The sequence below is a fragment of the Babylonia areolata genome, chromosome 24, assembly GCF_041734735.1.
Source record: "Babylonia areolata isolate BAREFJ2019XMU chromosome 24, ASM4173473v1, whole genome shotgun sequence".
NCBI lineage: Eukaryota > Metazoa > Mollusca > Gastropoda > Neogastropoda > Buccinidae > Babylonia > Babylonia areolata.
Window position 1 is genome coordinate 45,654,762 of NC_134899.1, and position 13,115 is coordinate 45,667,876.

Consider the following 13,115-nt stretch of genomic DNA (forward strand, 5'->3'; position numbering starts at 1 on the left):
CAAAACTTTTTTTTCTCCGCACCTACCTCTCTCAAAGTCCATGTTTATCTGAAGTCCAGTTCATAAAAAAAAAAAAAAAAAAAAAATCAAGAACGATCAAAACTACCATGACATGTAAGACATGGAAACCGTCTAAACATGTAAACCTGTTTTTGTCAGTGAAGGTAAAATAATGGCTGGCATGCCATCAAACACAACTGACAGCATGAGCTCGTTGCACTGAATTTGTTGACTGAGATGAAAACAAAAGTAATTTTACAAAAGGGAAAAAAAAGAAGAAAAAAAAAAGAAAAGGACAAAATCAATACATAAACTAAAACATCAAATCAAGCAATTCATCACTCACAAACATCTTGAAAACTCTTTCCAGTGGAACTGGAAAATGACAGCATCAGTCAAACGGATACAATTAACACTGGCAGTGAAGTGAGGTAGTGAGGTCTTACAAGAGTCCAGCACACTGGCCGTGCCATAAAAAAAAAGAGCAAAATTCACTGCAAAGTCAATACTGTAAAGCCCCCCTCCCCAAACCCCTCTCTTCCCTCTCCACCACACACACCCATTTATATCCAAAGGCATATTCTGATAGTTGCTGAAAAGTATTCACTTTAACAAAGTACCAAGAATTTGGTCACTTTAGAATGCTGGTTTCATTTTACTGAGATGAAGCCTTTTCACTTCTTTCTGATATATGCTTCTGGACAGCCATTTCCTTCTGAAGAGAAAGCCACCTGTAAAAGATAACAAAGAGAGAACAATTATATAATGTAAATAAGTCTTAAAAAAAGAACACACCATACACACATACAGAGAGCAAGCTGGAAAGTGGCTGAGTATGTGTGTGGCATGCATGTGTTTGTTGAGCATGCATGAGTGCATCTGCATGTGCATTCAAGTTGTGTTTGTGTGTTCCAATGTTTTTCCCCTTTCAACCAAAATAATAATGTAAGAGGATAGAAGGGTTAAATCAAGAAAGGATAATCCACATTAGGAACACTGCAATGTATATTCCGAAAATAATAAAACATAAGTTTGTGTTAGTATTTGAGCGTGCATATGTGGGTGCGTGTATTTCACACCTTTCAACGAGTTGATTAAGCTATGTGTGCATGTGTGTGAATGTGTAAGTGGTGTTTGCATGTTTCACACCTTTCAATGTGTTGATCCAGTCACGTGTGCATGTGTGTGTGTTTGTGTGTGAATGTGTGAGCACATGTCTGCATGTTTCGCACCTTTCAATGTGTTGATCCAGCCACGTGTGCGTGTGTGTGTGTGTGTGTGTGTGAGCGCGTGTTTGCATGTTTTGCACCTTTCAATGTGTTGATCCAGCTATGTGTGCGTGTGTGTATGTGTGTGTGTGTGTGTGAGTGCATGTTTGCATGTTTCGCACCTTTCAATGTGTTGATCCAGCCACATGTGTGTGTGTGTGTGTGAATGTGTGAGTGCGTGTTTGCATGTTTTGCACCTTTCAATGTGTTGATCCAGCCAGTCTTTGTGCTTCAGTTTCCCTTTCCAGGAGCTGGGAATGCTGTCCCACCCCAGCTTACATCCCAGCAGAGCCCCGGCAACACAAGCATTAGTGTCTGCATCTCCTCCCTGGTCACAATAATAAGGTTGAAGTTCCATGGATCAAAAAAAGAAAAGTGATGAGAAAAACGCATGTGAAAAATTCAAGCCAAATCTGCACACAAAGAAAAAAAACGAGACGTCCATCCGAATACACAAAATTTACCATTCATTTTTGACTAAAACCATGGTGCCAGCACAATCTAAGCAAGCACCCAGTAACAAAAAAAAAAAAAATAGAATTCTGAATACAGTCCTGTTGATATGGAAGATGAAATGCAAAGCAAAGAGGGTGCATAAATTTGGGTGGACGACATTTTGGAAGCTCAGCTAGCAGCAGAGTGCTAGCAACAACCTGAACTAGGAGCTTGGTTTTGGTGGGATCCCTTCAAGAAAAAATAAAGCTAACAAGCCAGCACTTTGCTCAAGTAGAGGACCTGGCTGATGGGAATCTCGTTACTCTCTGCCTTAGCCAAGAAGGGATCTGCCAAAAGAAAAGGCAAAATCTGCATGCAATGTCAAAAAATTTCGTTACCTGTGTAAAAGAAAAGTTTGCAGCAAAGTTTGTATGAAAATCAGTTCTACGTATTCACACAATGACAGAAAGGTTGATGCATATTTGTTCTCCTTCAGTGCAAAGTTTGCATGCACATTATGCATTGTTGCCAGGGTTTCTGGATTTCAAGACCAGCTGGAGTGCAGCAGGCCAAAAGAAGCACACCAGCATTAAGTCCATTGGTGGATGTATGTGTATCATTTATTTATCATGCTTTTCAGGGGTACTTTTCCTCCTTCTGCATTCATAGACACAGCTACCATGTTCACTCACATGTACAAGTATGCTTTTACATGTGTGTCTGTTTTTACACCACCAGGCAGCTGTACTCCATTCTGAGGGTGTGCATGATGTGTACATTCTTCCCACAGCCCACTGAATGGATTAAGAGATCTTTAATTTGCACATACACAAGAAGGTGGTTCAGACACTAGCATTTCTGCATCAAAACTGGGGATCAAACTCAGTAACCTTGGGTGAGAATCCAATGCTCAAAACAATCTGGCCACTGCACCAGTCACTGCACAACTTGTGACTGAGATGAAATGATACCTCACTGTCCCTACGCCCCATGCAACACGTGAAAGTCAAAGGACTGACAGCAACAAGGTGTCTGACTGAGTTCTCTAGGCTGAACATTGTACTGAACATTCCAGTGATGTCTTGGGTTTTTTTCCAAGGAAGAATGGCTCAAATTCCATTGTGAGAATTTGATGGGGCTAGCCCCCCCCCCCCCCCCCCCCCCCCCCCCAAAAAAAAAGTAATCTCAGTAAAGTAAGAAGAAGAATTTTTTTTTCTTCCTGAAATATGTATTTACCTCCATGGCTATTTTCTGGATGGCTTTACGGAAGTCGTCTTTCTTTAAAGCCCAAAAACCAGACGCCATGCTCTTGTAGGTAAAGCCGATGTTGCCTGGTTCAGCCAGTTTCAGTTCCTTTAACTTCTCACAGCTCATGTACCGCCATAGTATCTGCTTCTGCAAAAAAAAAAAAAGAAAAAAAAAAGAATACATTAAAATAAATAGAACACCAACACACACTTTTAAATGTAAATGATAATGTAAGAACAAAATATTCCATTCAAGCCACTGGCTAATGAACAGCTCACAATAACTGCAGTGACATTTTCTGCCAATGTTCTTATAAACTAATACTGAAAAGTGTGCTCCACACAACCACAAATATGGCTGCTTGTTTCCCTGACCAAAAAATATATCCATGTAAAAGCTAACCAAACCATAATCATTTTATTCCAAGAGTTGTTGATAAAGGAATCATCCAAATATGCAAGAAAAAGTTCACAAAACAAACAGCTTATTTACTATCATTATTACTAAATATTTCGAATGATGCTTGATATGATTTTTTTTGTATGCAGTTGTTTTTTTTTCCCTTTCTGCTCCAAATATCTCTCTCAACAGACCAGTTGTAACTGATTGTGAGCATAGTGTCCAATGTGTTGATGTTTATTTGTAGTTGTATTTTTGTTTGCTTATTTTATTCTGTTTTATTTATTCATTAATCTTTTTGTTGTGGCATCATCTGCACTGTTTCAGTGGCATTACTTCCATGCTGCTCATTCCCAGTCTCCCATACACAGCCACACCAGGGTTTGTCTGTCTTAGTTCAAGCACTGGCAGTCAACAGGTACACATTGATGTTAGGTTGCCAGGAGGCCACACACCAGCTGCCGAGTCACTTCCATGGTGTTCAGAAGTGCCTGTTATGATTTAACATTCTTAGGACACCACCTACTACACCCCCTACTGATGACAATAATGGCAGAACCAGACTGAGTGAGCATCCCCTCCGGTGTGGAGACCATCATTATGTCCCTCCAGCAACAGACTCCCATGAACATGCTGTCACTGAAGATCGTGAAAGGACTCACCCCAAGCACAGAAGTGGAGAGGCATCAAAACTGAGGTCACCATGAAAACAGGCAGTGAAAGGCCACTGATGATGGAGGAGGAGCAGGATGCTGTGGAGGTCCATTTTAGTAGGTTTGGGACAACATGACAAGGCTGTACTCTATGCTTCCTTTCAGAATATATATACCAGGCTTGAAAGATACAGACACTTGCACATGCGTTCATAAGTAAAAAAGACAATTAAAACAACATGTTTATTTCAGGAACCCTTAGGGGAACATGAAAATGTTACACGTTCCATGTAATTAATAGGAATCAGGAGGAAATTTGAACTAAACACCCAAAGATGCATCCGTGAAGTGGACGATGCTCAACTGTGTGGTCGCAGTCTTCCCATTTAAGCCTATTTTTTGTTTTTTTTATGTAAACCAGTTGACACACTCACTAAACTATCATTATTACTTTCATTACCATCATCATTACTATCATAATTATCATCAATTATCATTATTGATAATAATTATAGCAGTAATGGTGATGGTAATTATCTATTTTCAAATACAATGAGAGACCAACACAAGAAACGTCACAGAAAGCAATGCTGCTTATCACAAGTAATCTTTTCACAACATGCCGCCAGCACCCTCACATCTTCCTCCTTTTTCAGGCACTTTGCAGCGTGGTCAAAGGAATCCTTGATGAGGGCGTCAATGTTGTAGTGACGACCTTTTTCGTCCATGTGTCGCGGCTGTCGCTGAAGCATCAGGCTGATGCACACTGACACTGCCACAGCAGAGGCTTGGCACCTTGTTTTAGTGACAGACAGGAAAGGGTGGGGTTAAAAAAGAAAAAGAATATGAAACTGACTATCACCAGACCTTTCAGAATGCATGTATTCTTCCTCATAAATCTATGACGTAATATAAAACTGAATATACCAATATAATTTTTAGACTTATACTATATTTTATTACATACTTCCATATTAAACATAATGTAAATTATTTTATTCATATAAATCTAACTGTTAAATGTGTGTGTGTGTGTGTGTGTGTGTGTGTGTGTGTGTGTGTGTGTGTCTGTACTTCATCACTGTCATCGTAGACAAAATAAAACAACCCTATAAGAGGGATGGCTGGGGGAAACAAACTCATTTGTTTGCATACATACCCATCAAACCTCAGATTACACTGTAAGTGCATCCAACAGATTCTCTCTCTCTCTCTCTCACACACACATACAACCAACCCACACCTGCTAACACACATACACATGCCCCCTCCTGAACCCCTCCACACACACATGCCAACAGCACACTCTCACACATTCCCACACACAAAACGACATACAGTGACCACAAACAGCAAACCTCTGGTCACAGTGCGTGCAGCGGACAAACCCCAAGGCAGTGTCCACCACTCGGTCCACGTCCCACCAACAGTGAGTCCCCACCACAGATGTTCGCATCACCCCTCCGTTGGATGCAACGTTTCGACCGCTTGAGTCCCATGCTTCGTAAGCCACCTGCATGTACAGCAGTCACATCAACCAGACATACTTGAACCCTCCTCTGTGCAAATGATTAAACAAAATGACAAAGAAACATCCATAAAATATTAACAGTAAAATAATTGTGTAACTTTTTTTTTTTTTTTTTTGTGCTTCCTCACAATTCTTTTTTTGGTGCCCTTCTAACAAGTGCATCGTGAATATAATTAGCATGTGTGTAAAGGAACTGATTATTTTTCCTTCAATTTCTTAACCAAAATTCTGAGTTGACAGGCAATGTATTTCCAGAGAAAAAAATGACTGTTGATGTTTACCACAGACACACACACACACACACACACACACAAACATACATACAGTGGAGTGGAGTGGAGTGATGGCCTAGAGGTAACACGTCCGCCTAGGAAGCGAGAGAATCTGAGCGCATTGGTTCGAATCATGGTTCAGCCACTGATATTTTCTCTCCCTCCACTAGACCTTGAGTGGTGGTCTGTGCGCTAGTCATTCGGATGAGACGATAAACAGAGGTCCCGTGTGCAGCATGCACTTTGCACACATAAAAGAACCCACGGCAACAAAAGGGTTGTTCCTGGCAAAATTCTGAAGAAAAATCCACTTCGATAGGAAAAACAAATAAAAAAACTACACGCAGGAAAAAATACAAAAAAATGGGTGGCGCTGTAGTATACTGACGCGCTCTCCATGGGGAGAGCAGCCCGAATTTCACACAGAGAAATCTGCTGTGATAAAAAGAAATACAAATACAAATACACATAGACACATGGACAACTGAAACATGGTCAGACAAGACAGACTGAGACAACTAAAAGAGAGTTTGAATTTGAATAGTCAAAAAAAAAGGAAAAAAAAGTAAAAGTAATAAACATATAATCCGACTGTAAAACACTGAAATGACAAATGTCACCCGCTTAACCTGAGATAGAATTGCTCTGTTTCCAGCACACAAATTTCAGCTATCATGACGGTTAGCAAAAATATGGTTTGAGTTGTTTTTTATGTAATATGTACTGGTAACCCCCTCTACACACAGCTGCCCCCTACCCTCGTCGCAGCATTTTCTATCTATTAATGTCAAGGCTGAAAACACTGTACATGAATACACAAGGGAAAATAAACATCACAATGAATAATGTATTTTACTGACTATGAGGCACTTCAGACTGTAAGGTGCTGGTACATCCTCTAAATTTTAAAGACTTTTTGATTTTAACAATATATTCACCACAATAAGGTGCTGCATATTATAAGGTGCATGTCAAAATGATAAGATGTCAAGCACTGATCAGTCTATCACTGTCGCTACCGGATGTGGCCATGTTCAAGTGATGTTGAAGCCTTAAAGCCATTATTGGAACTTTTTGAACATGTCAACTTTTTTCTGGTAAAATTTTGCCTTTTTGAAAGCATCCTGTCCACCCTCCCCCTGGTCAGTTTGTGAGCTGTTTTTATTCTGATTCTGGGAAGGTTTCACTTCGTTTCCACCACCACAAACATCATACTTCTGGGTGTAGAGGCTGACCTCGATACAATTCTGATTCACAACAGCATTATGACATTTCACCATACATTAGTTTCACTACACTATATGGTGCTTAGGTGGAAGATGACAGAAAAAAGAAAGAAAAAAGTTTGTCGCTTTTTAGTCTGTAAAACGTCAAACTCAAAGATGCATGACACAACCAACCGAGTGAGGATCTGTGACGAAGCTTGGGTGCCGGAGAACACTGTGTGTAGTTCGACCAATCCCCATTCCTACAGAGTCCCCCAGCTCAGCAAAACCTTTGTCCATCCAGTTCTTCATCTTCTCTGCAAAGTCTTGAACACTGACCTTGAAGGTGAGACAAACAAGACAAACATGTGTAACAAACATGGAAGTAAAAAATAAATTACAAAGTTCAGAGTGATGACAATTCATTTTTGTTCAACACTGATTAACGAACAATGAACAAGTGCACACAACTTCATGCTAATGCTGCTAACTTCTTTCAATCAGCATGCATACAGAGAAATAAAATGGAACAAACAAGGCCAGACACTTCCTTAGGTACCAAGGAACAAAACCCAGAAACCTCCTATTGTCCTAATATGCTGAAGAACAAAAACAAAACAAAAACAAGAAGCCTCCTACTTATGAAAAAAAATACAAAAAATGTCCTGAGTACTGAGGAACACAAACCAGAAACTTCCTATGGTACTATGGAACAGAAACTGTAAATTCCAAAGTATTGATGAAAAAGACCGGAAACATCCTAAATACAGAGGAATTAAAAACAGAAACTTCTTAAGATAATCAGGAAAAAAATCCAGAAACTTCATAAGGTACTGAGAAAAAACAACAAACAAACAAACAAAAAACACAAAAAAAACTCAACCCAAACAACAGAAACTTAATAATAAATAATAATACTAATATTTTATTTTTATATAGCGCTATAATACAAGCATAAACAAGCTCTAAGCGCTTTGCAATCCAAGAAAGCATATAAAAAGTAGCAGAAACATAAAACAGAATCATTAATATTATAAAAACACAATGCATAAAACTCATGAAGTAACATACTATCAATACTACAACTGTTACACTCCAACACTCACACTAACATACACACACAGACACACACATGATTAAATGGCTGAGATGACAGCAATTTTCATTTAAAATACATACATGTAAAAAGGAACATAATTGTAATCTGCATGCTACAGATTTTGTAAAAATTGTAAAATAAAATTTTGGGTAGAAAAGGTAAAAGGGGTAAAAATCGGGTCATTCTCCCTTTCGAACCACACCACCACCATCCATCTACCCAGCCCCATTCTCTCTACTCTCCCATCACACACACTCACATTGCCATGGGCCTGGGACAACAGCACTATTTGAGTTATGACAAGTATTTTTTAAAGAGATAAGTTTTAAGATTTGCTTTAATGGTAGATAGATGAGTTGTTTGTCTGAGAGCAATAGGCAGAGAATTCCAAGTTGTTGGGCCGAAGACGGAAAATGACCTCTTTCCACAGGAGTTAAGGAAGTATCGGGGAACAGTTAGCTGGGAGGAACCAAGTGATCTCAATGTTCTGTTTGGCAAGTACAGGTAAATAAGCTCAGAAAGATATGAGGGTGTGGTATCACTTGATCAGATAGTGAAAAAACAATAGTAAGAAGAACAGCAACTGTCCTGCCTTTGTTCTTCAGTTCCTTTTGTTCACCTGTATGCTGGTGGGAAGTATTTAAGTTGTGTGCCCTTGCAGATGTTAAAGTTACAGTTGGTGTTTGGTGTTTAATATTGAACACTCCCACAGCGTCACTGAGATCTGATTTCATTGACACATTTTATGCTTTTCAATTACATATGTATTGGTAAACAAATGTGAAGAAGAAGTAGTAGCATATAATCTAAGATAACCACAGGTCTTTCAGTTGTATACCTTATAATTAAAAGAAAAACTGAGTCAATCTGGCCAATCATTTTGAAAAAAATTGGTGTCAGTTTAAAGTATGCGTTGTACAGACACTGAGTACTTCATGGAAGGTGGCAGAATGGTCAAGATGCATATTTTCCAATGCAAAATCTGTGAAGGCCTGGGTTCAAATTCTGGTATCACCCTTTCTCTAAAGTTTGATGGGAAAATCAAACTGAGTGTCTAGTCATTTAGATGAGATGATAAACTGAGGTCCCGCACTTGGCGCACTGAGAAAACACCCATGGCAACAAAAGGGTTGACCTCAGGCAAAAATTCTGCAGAAGAAATCCACTCTGACAGGTAAACAAATATAAATATGCAAGCACTCAAGGCCTGACTAGGTGTGTTTGATTACGCTGCTGGTCAGGCATCTTCCCAGCAGATGCATGCAGTGTAGCACATATATGGATTTCTCTGAACACTGTGAAGCCTCCTTGAAAAACTGAAACTCATTTGCCCACTCAGCATTTGTTCCTTTTGTTTAACTTACTCTTTTCAGCTGACAGCTGGATACCAGCAAAAACATGCAGTGACTAATGTCTCAGGTTGTACATTCAGTGGATTGATATAAGCTAATTCTAAACACACCTACATTCTGGTGCATGATGCACTCGTACACAGTATACATGTTAAGCATATGTCAACAATATAAATTAAATCACTAAGTCTTCCTCGAGTTTATAATCATGCATGATTATTGTTTACTTAAAGTTAGCAGAATGAATGTGATTAATAAAGGAAAACAAAGAAAAGAAAAAAATAAACCACCAAAAAAACAAACAACAAAAACAGACAACTAAAACAGTTCCGAATAATGTGAAAGTTGGTCTGTATCCCTTCCATGGAAAGTGCTGCTGGGTACTTTTTGGCCACAGATGTGAAGTTTAGGGTATTAGTTTCACTGGTTTGTGGTTCTCTTTTATCCTCCATTTTCTTACTTTCTGTTGCAGTATCTTTTCACAGTTAAATCAGGTTATGCACATAATCAGCTTATTAATGAAAGAAACTCCATTGTTAATCTGTTTCAGGTAGTGCATGTGAACACTGTATACTGAAATGGTAATTCATCAATGTATGAACAGCAAATTACCAGGTTTTAAAAACAACAACAACAACAACACACACACACACACACAAAACGTTCACTGAAAAAGGCATACAGTTCATTGATGACTGTGGTAAGGAATAAACTTATACACCTGCCCGCCATTGTCAAGTAAAGACAGAAGGATTAGTAGCATCTGGTCCGAATCGTCGGTCCAGTCCCCCTTTGCCCATCTACTGCGATGACGGTCAGGAACTTTCATACTGTACTCTAGGTTTTTTTGCTTGTACTTCTGAAAGAGAAATACAGAACAACATATGTATTCATTAAAGAAAAAAATAAATAAAACACACACACACACACATACACACACACTTAATAAAACAAAACAACAACTCCGACAACAACACACACACACAATGAGTCAGAAAATAACACAGTTACTTCTCATAATCAGAAACTATATTTTTGTGATAGGTGAAATGAACTGTACTATCGCTCACATAAACAAAGATTAATGCATGCTCATTCAGACACACAATTTGAAAAATCATATCCTTGTGACTGTTGACACTGATTCAGTGGAAGGTACACATTTGGTATTTCAAATAAGAATATCAACTGAAGTCCCATGTGCAGTATGCACTCAGTGCATGTACAAAGACCCCACAGTACAAAAAGGGTTGTCCCTGCCACGTAGTAAAAAAAAAAGAAAGAAAAAAAGATGAAAATCCACTTTTACAGTAAAACAAATACACTTACGGACAGAAAAAAGAAAGAAAAAAAAAAGAAGAAAAAAGATGGTGCAGTACTGTGGAGACTCTCTTGGTAAAGCAGTCCAAATTTGACACAGAGAAATCTGTTGTGACAAAAAAGTAATACATGATTATGTTGTCATAATATTTGTAGATAAGTATCAACTGATGTTTAATAAAACTGACACAAAAGGAAAACTAAACTCAAAACTAAAAAGAATATCTTGCAGGCAGGCAGTAGAACAACATATACCATTACCAACGCAAACACACACATTTCTTCACACATGCTCTTACAAACACATACAAACACTTGTCCCCATCTCTCTCTCTCTCTCTATATATATACACACTCTCTCTCTAGCTCTCTCTCTCTATATATATATATTCTCTCTCTCTCTCTCTCTCTCTCTCTCTCTCTCTCTCTCTATATATATATATATATATATATATATACACACACACACACAGACAGACAGACTGACAGAGATAGATAACTGAAGAGCCAAAGTGAGGCTCAAGACTGATGAGAAAGCACTAAGAAGGGCAGATCTGATGACTTAGTGCTGTGAGCTATCAAGCAGGGTTCAACGAAACCTTCATTTAAAAACCCACTCCAAGTGTTCCTGCTTTGTTACTATGTGAGTTGAAAAAATAAATTAAAAAAATATGCAGAGAGTGCCTTCACCTTTCTCCTGTACCCCTGTCTTTCAAGCCTTTTTACCTTCCTTACAGAGAGACAAAAATCTGAAGACTACATGTATACACAACAGCACACTTAATTGTCATGTGCATATCATAAAACAAACAATCCACCCATCCCAATATACACTCATAAATATACCCACTTTCTCTGCATCTTCCTTTGACATGAATTCTGTAAGTAATCCAATGGCATCCCCAATGCACTGCCCATAAATTGTGGCTCTGATCTGCACACTGCGTGACTCTGTCTCCTCCACAGTGGGTACCTGCTGGATGGAGTCAAAGTTCATGTACATACTTAATTGTTTGAAGACCACAGCATAAATTACACATGCATGTAATTTATTTTAAATGGGTATGGATACAAATCAGATCATTGAGATTCATAACAGATGGGGGAGTCTATCTCTTTCTCCGAGTCACCCTGTGTGTGTACGTGTGTGTGTGTGTGTGTGTGCGCGCATGTGTACATAACGTACACAACGTTTGTGCGTGCGTGTGTGGGGGGGGGGAGGGGGCGGGGGGGGGGGGGGGGCTAATGGAGCGAAAGATCTTTGCCCAGTAATGATGTCGTATTTTAGCGTCAATAATTATTGCACTTATTGGTTACATTTCAATGGCTTGTGGGACCAAATACGGAAAAAACAAGATAAAGGCACGTTAATCCAGTGATAATATGGTTTCATACATGCACAAATTTGCCGGTATAATAGGTGTGGATGCCAGGACAAAAGTCGCAAACCTTGGCAGTTTCACTTGAGATATTTGTTGATGAAGCCATGGGGTTACCGTGAAAACTTAAGCATTCAGCTTCAGGTGGATAGTCTATGTATTAATTTTGTACACAGAAGTGCTTCAACTGTTTGCACTTTGAAAGTTATAACGTCGACAGCTCCTCATTCTGTTCGACCAAACCTTGCTGTGGCTCTAAAAATAACATGGGCGCCGATTGGTTCATAAAAACGGAATCTGACACAGTTTCTATTTTGGGAAAGAGGCTTCCCGGCACAAAGAGTACTAGGCTATCAGAAACCCTCACCCACTGATCGCAGTCTCATTCTGTCGTGCGGACAGCGGGGGGAAAGGGCTGAGACAAAGCGGTCACGCTGCAGACGATCTGCTGAAATCGCACACGCTGACGAGTTTATGCTGTGAACTAATCAAAACAAGAAATCATGACTTTTGCAGAAGATTCAGCGGGCGCCCCTTCGAGTAGTGCGGCGGGTGTTGTTTGGACTTCTCTGTCCAGATCAGAAATAGTACTGTGTTGGCGTTTGTTAACTGATAACAGTTTTACATCAGTGCATTTAGGCTCATTAAAAGTGAAATAAGTTTTGGAACTCGAAAAAAAGGAGGATAAACTTCATCCTCCGTTTGTACACCACTCATCTGCATTCAATCTCTCCGGCTCTACATTTTCGCAGCACACGAAAACCCCGCGGCAAAAGTCGGACTTTTTTCAGTCATTTTTATATTTTCTGTAAGTTTAAAAATCTCATATTAACATTAAAAAAGCCAAACAACAACAAAGATTTTTTTGATTTTTTTTTTTATTATTTTTTTTATTTTAAATAATCTTGTTTTCAAAGTTGGTGTGCCCAAAAAGGACACTGACACAGAAATCGA

General features: G+C 39.1%; 1 protein-coding gene across 2 annotated transcripts; it reads right to left on the reverse strand.

Annotated features, from left to right (window-relative positions):
- Positions 1-562: 562 nt before the first annotated feature.
- Positions 563-12,591, reverse strand: LOC143299063 (ADP-ribosyl-[dinitrogen reductase] glycohydrolase-like). Of its 2 annotated transcripts, XM_076612162.1 has the most exons (9): positions 12,232-12,591; positions 11,633-11,758; positions 10,184-10,321; positions 7,207-7,350; positions 5,362-5,516; positions 4,642-4,798; positions 2,940-3,098; positions 1,466-1,596; positions 563-731 (listed from the first exon to the last, which is right to left on the reverse strand). In XM_076612162.1, exons 1-9 carry the CDS (start codon positions 12,268-12,270, stop codon positions 656-658), a joined length of 1,125 nt encoding a protein of 374 aa, XP_076468277.1. In that variant the 5' UTR covers positions 12,271-12,591; the 3' UTR covers positions 563-655. The 2 variants fall into 2 exon arrangements, with proteins under 2 accessions (XP_076468277.1, XP_076468278.1); XM_076612163.1 differs by lacking the exons at positions 11,633-11,758; positions 12,232-12,591 and adding an exon at positions 10,792-10,882.
- Positions 12,592-13,115: the final 524 nt, after the last annotated feature.

Bases quoted from the DNA above. Each gene is read 5' to 3' on its own strand.
- LOC143299063 (XM_076612162.1), bottom strand. From the start codon at position 12,270: ATGGCTTCATCAACAAATATCTCAAGTGAAACTGCCAAG. The intron at 7,351-10,183 runs GTGTATAAGTTT...CTCACCTTCAAG, and splicing joins TACTTGACAATGGCGGGCAG to GTCAGTGTTCAAGACTTTGC. The intron at 3,099-4,641 runs GTGAGGGTGCTG...TTTTTTTTGCAG, and splicing joins GCCTGAAAAAGGAGGAAGAT to AAGCAGATACTATGGCGGTA.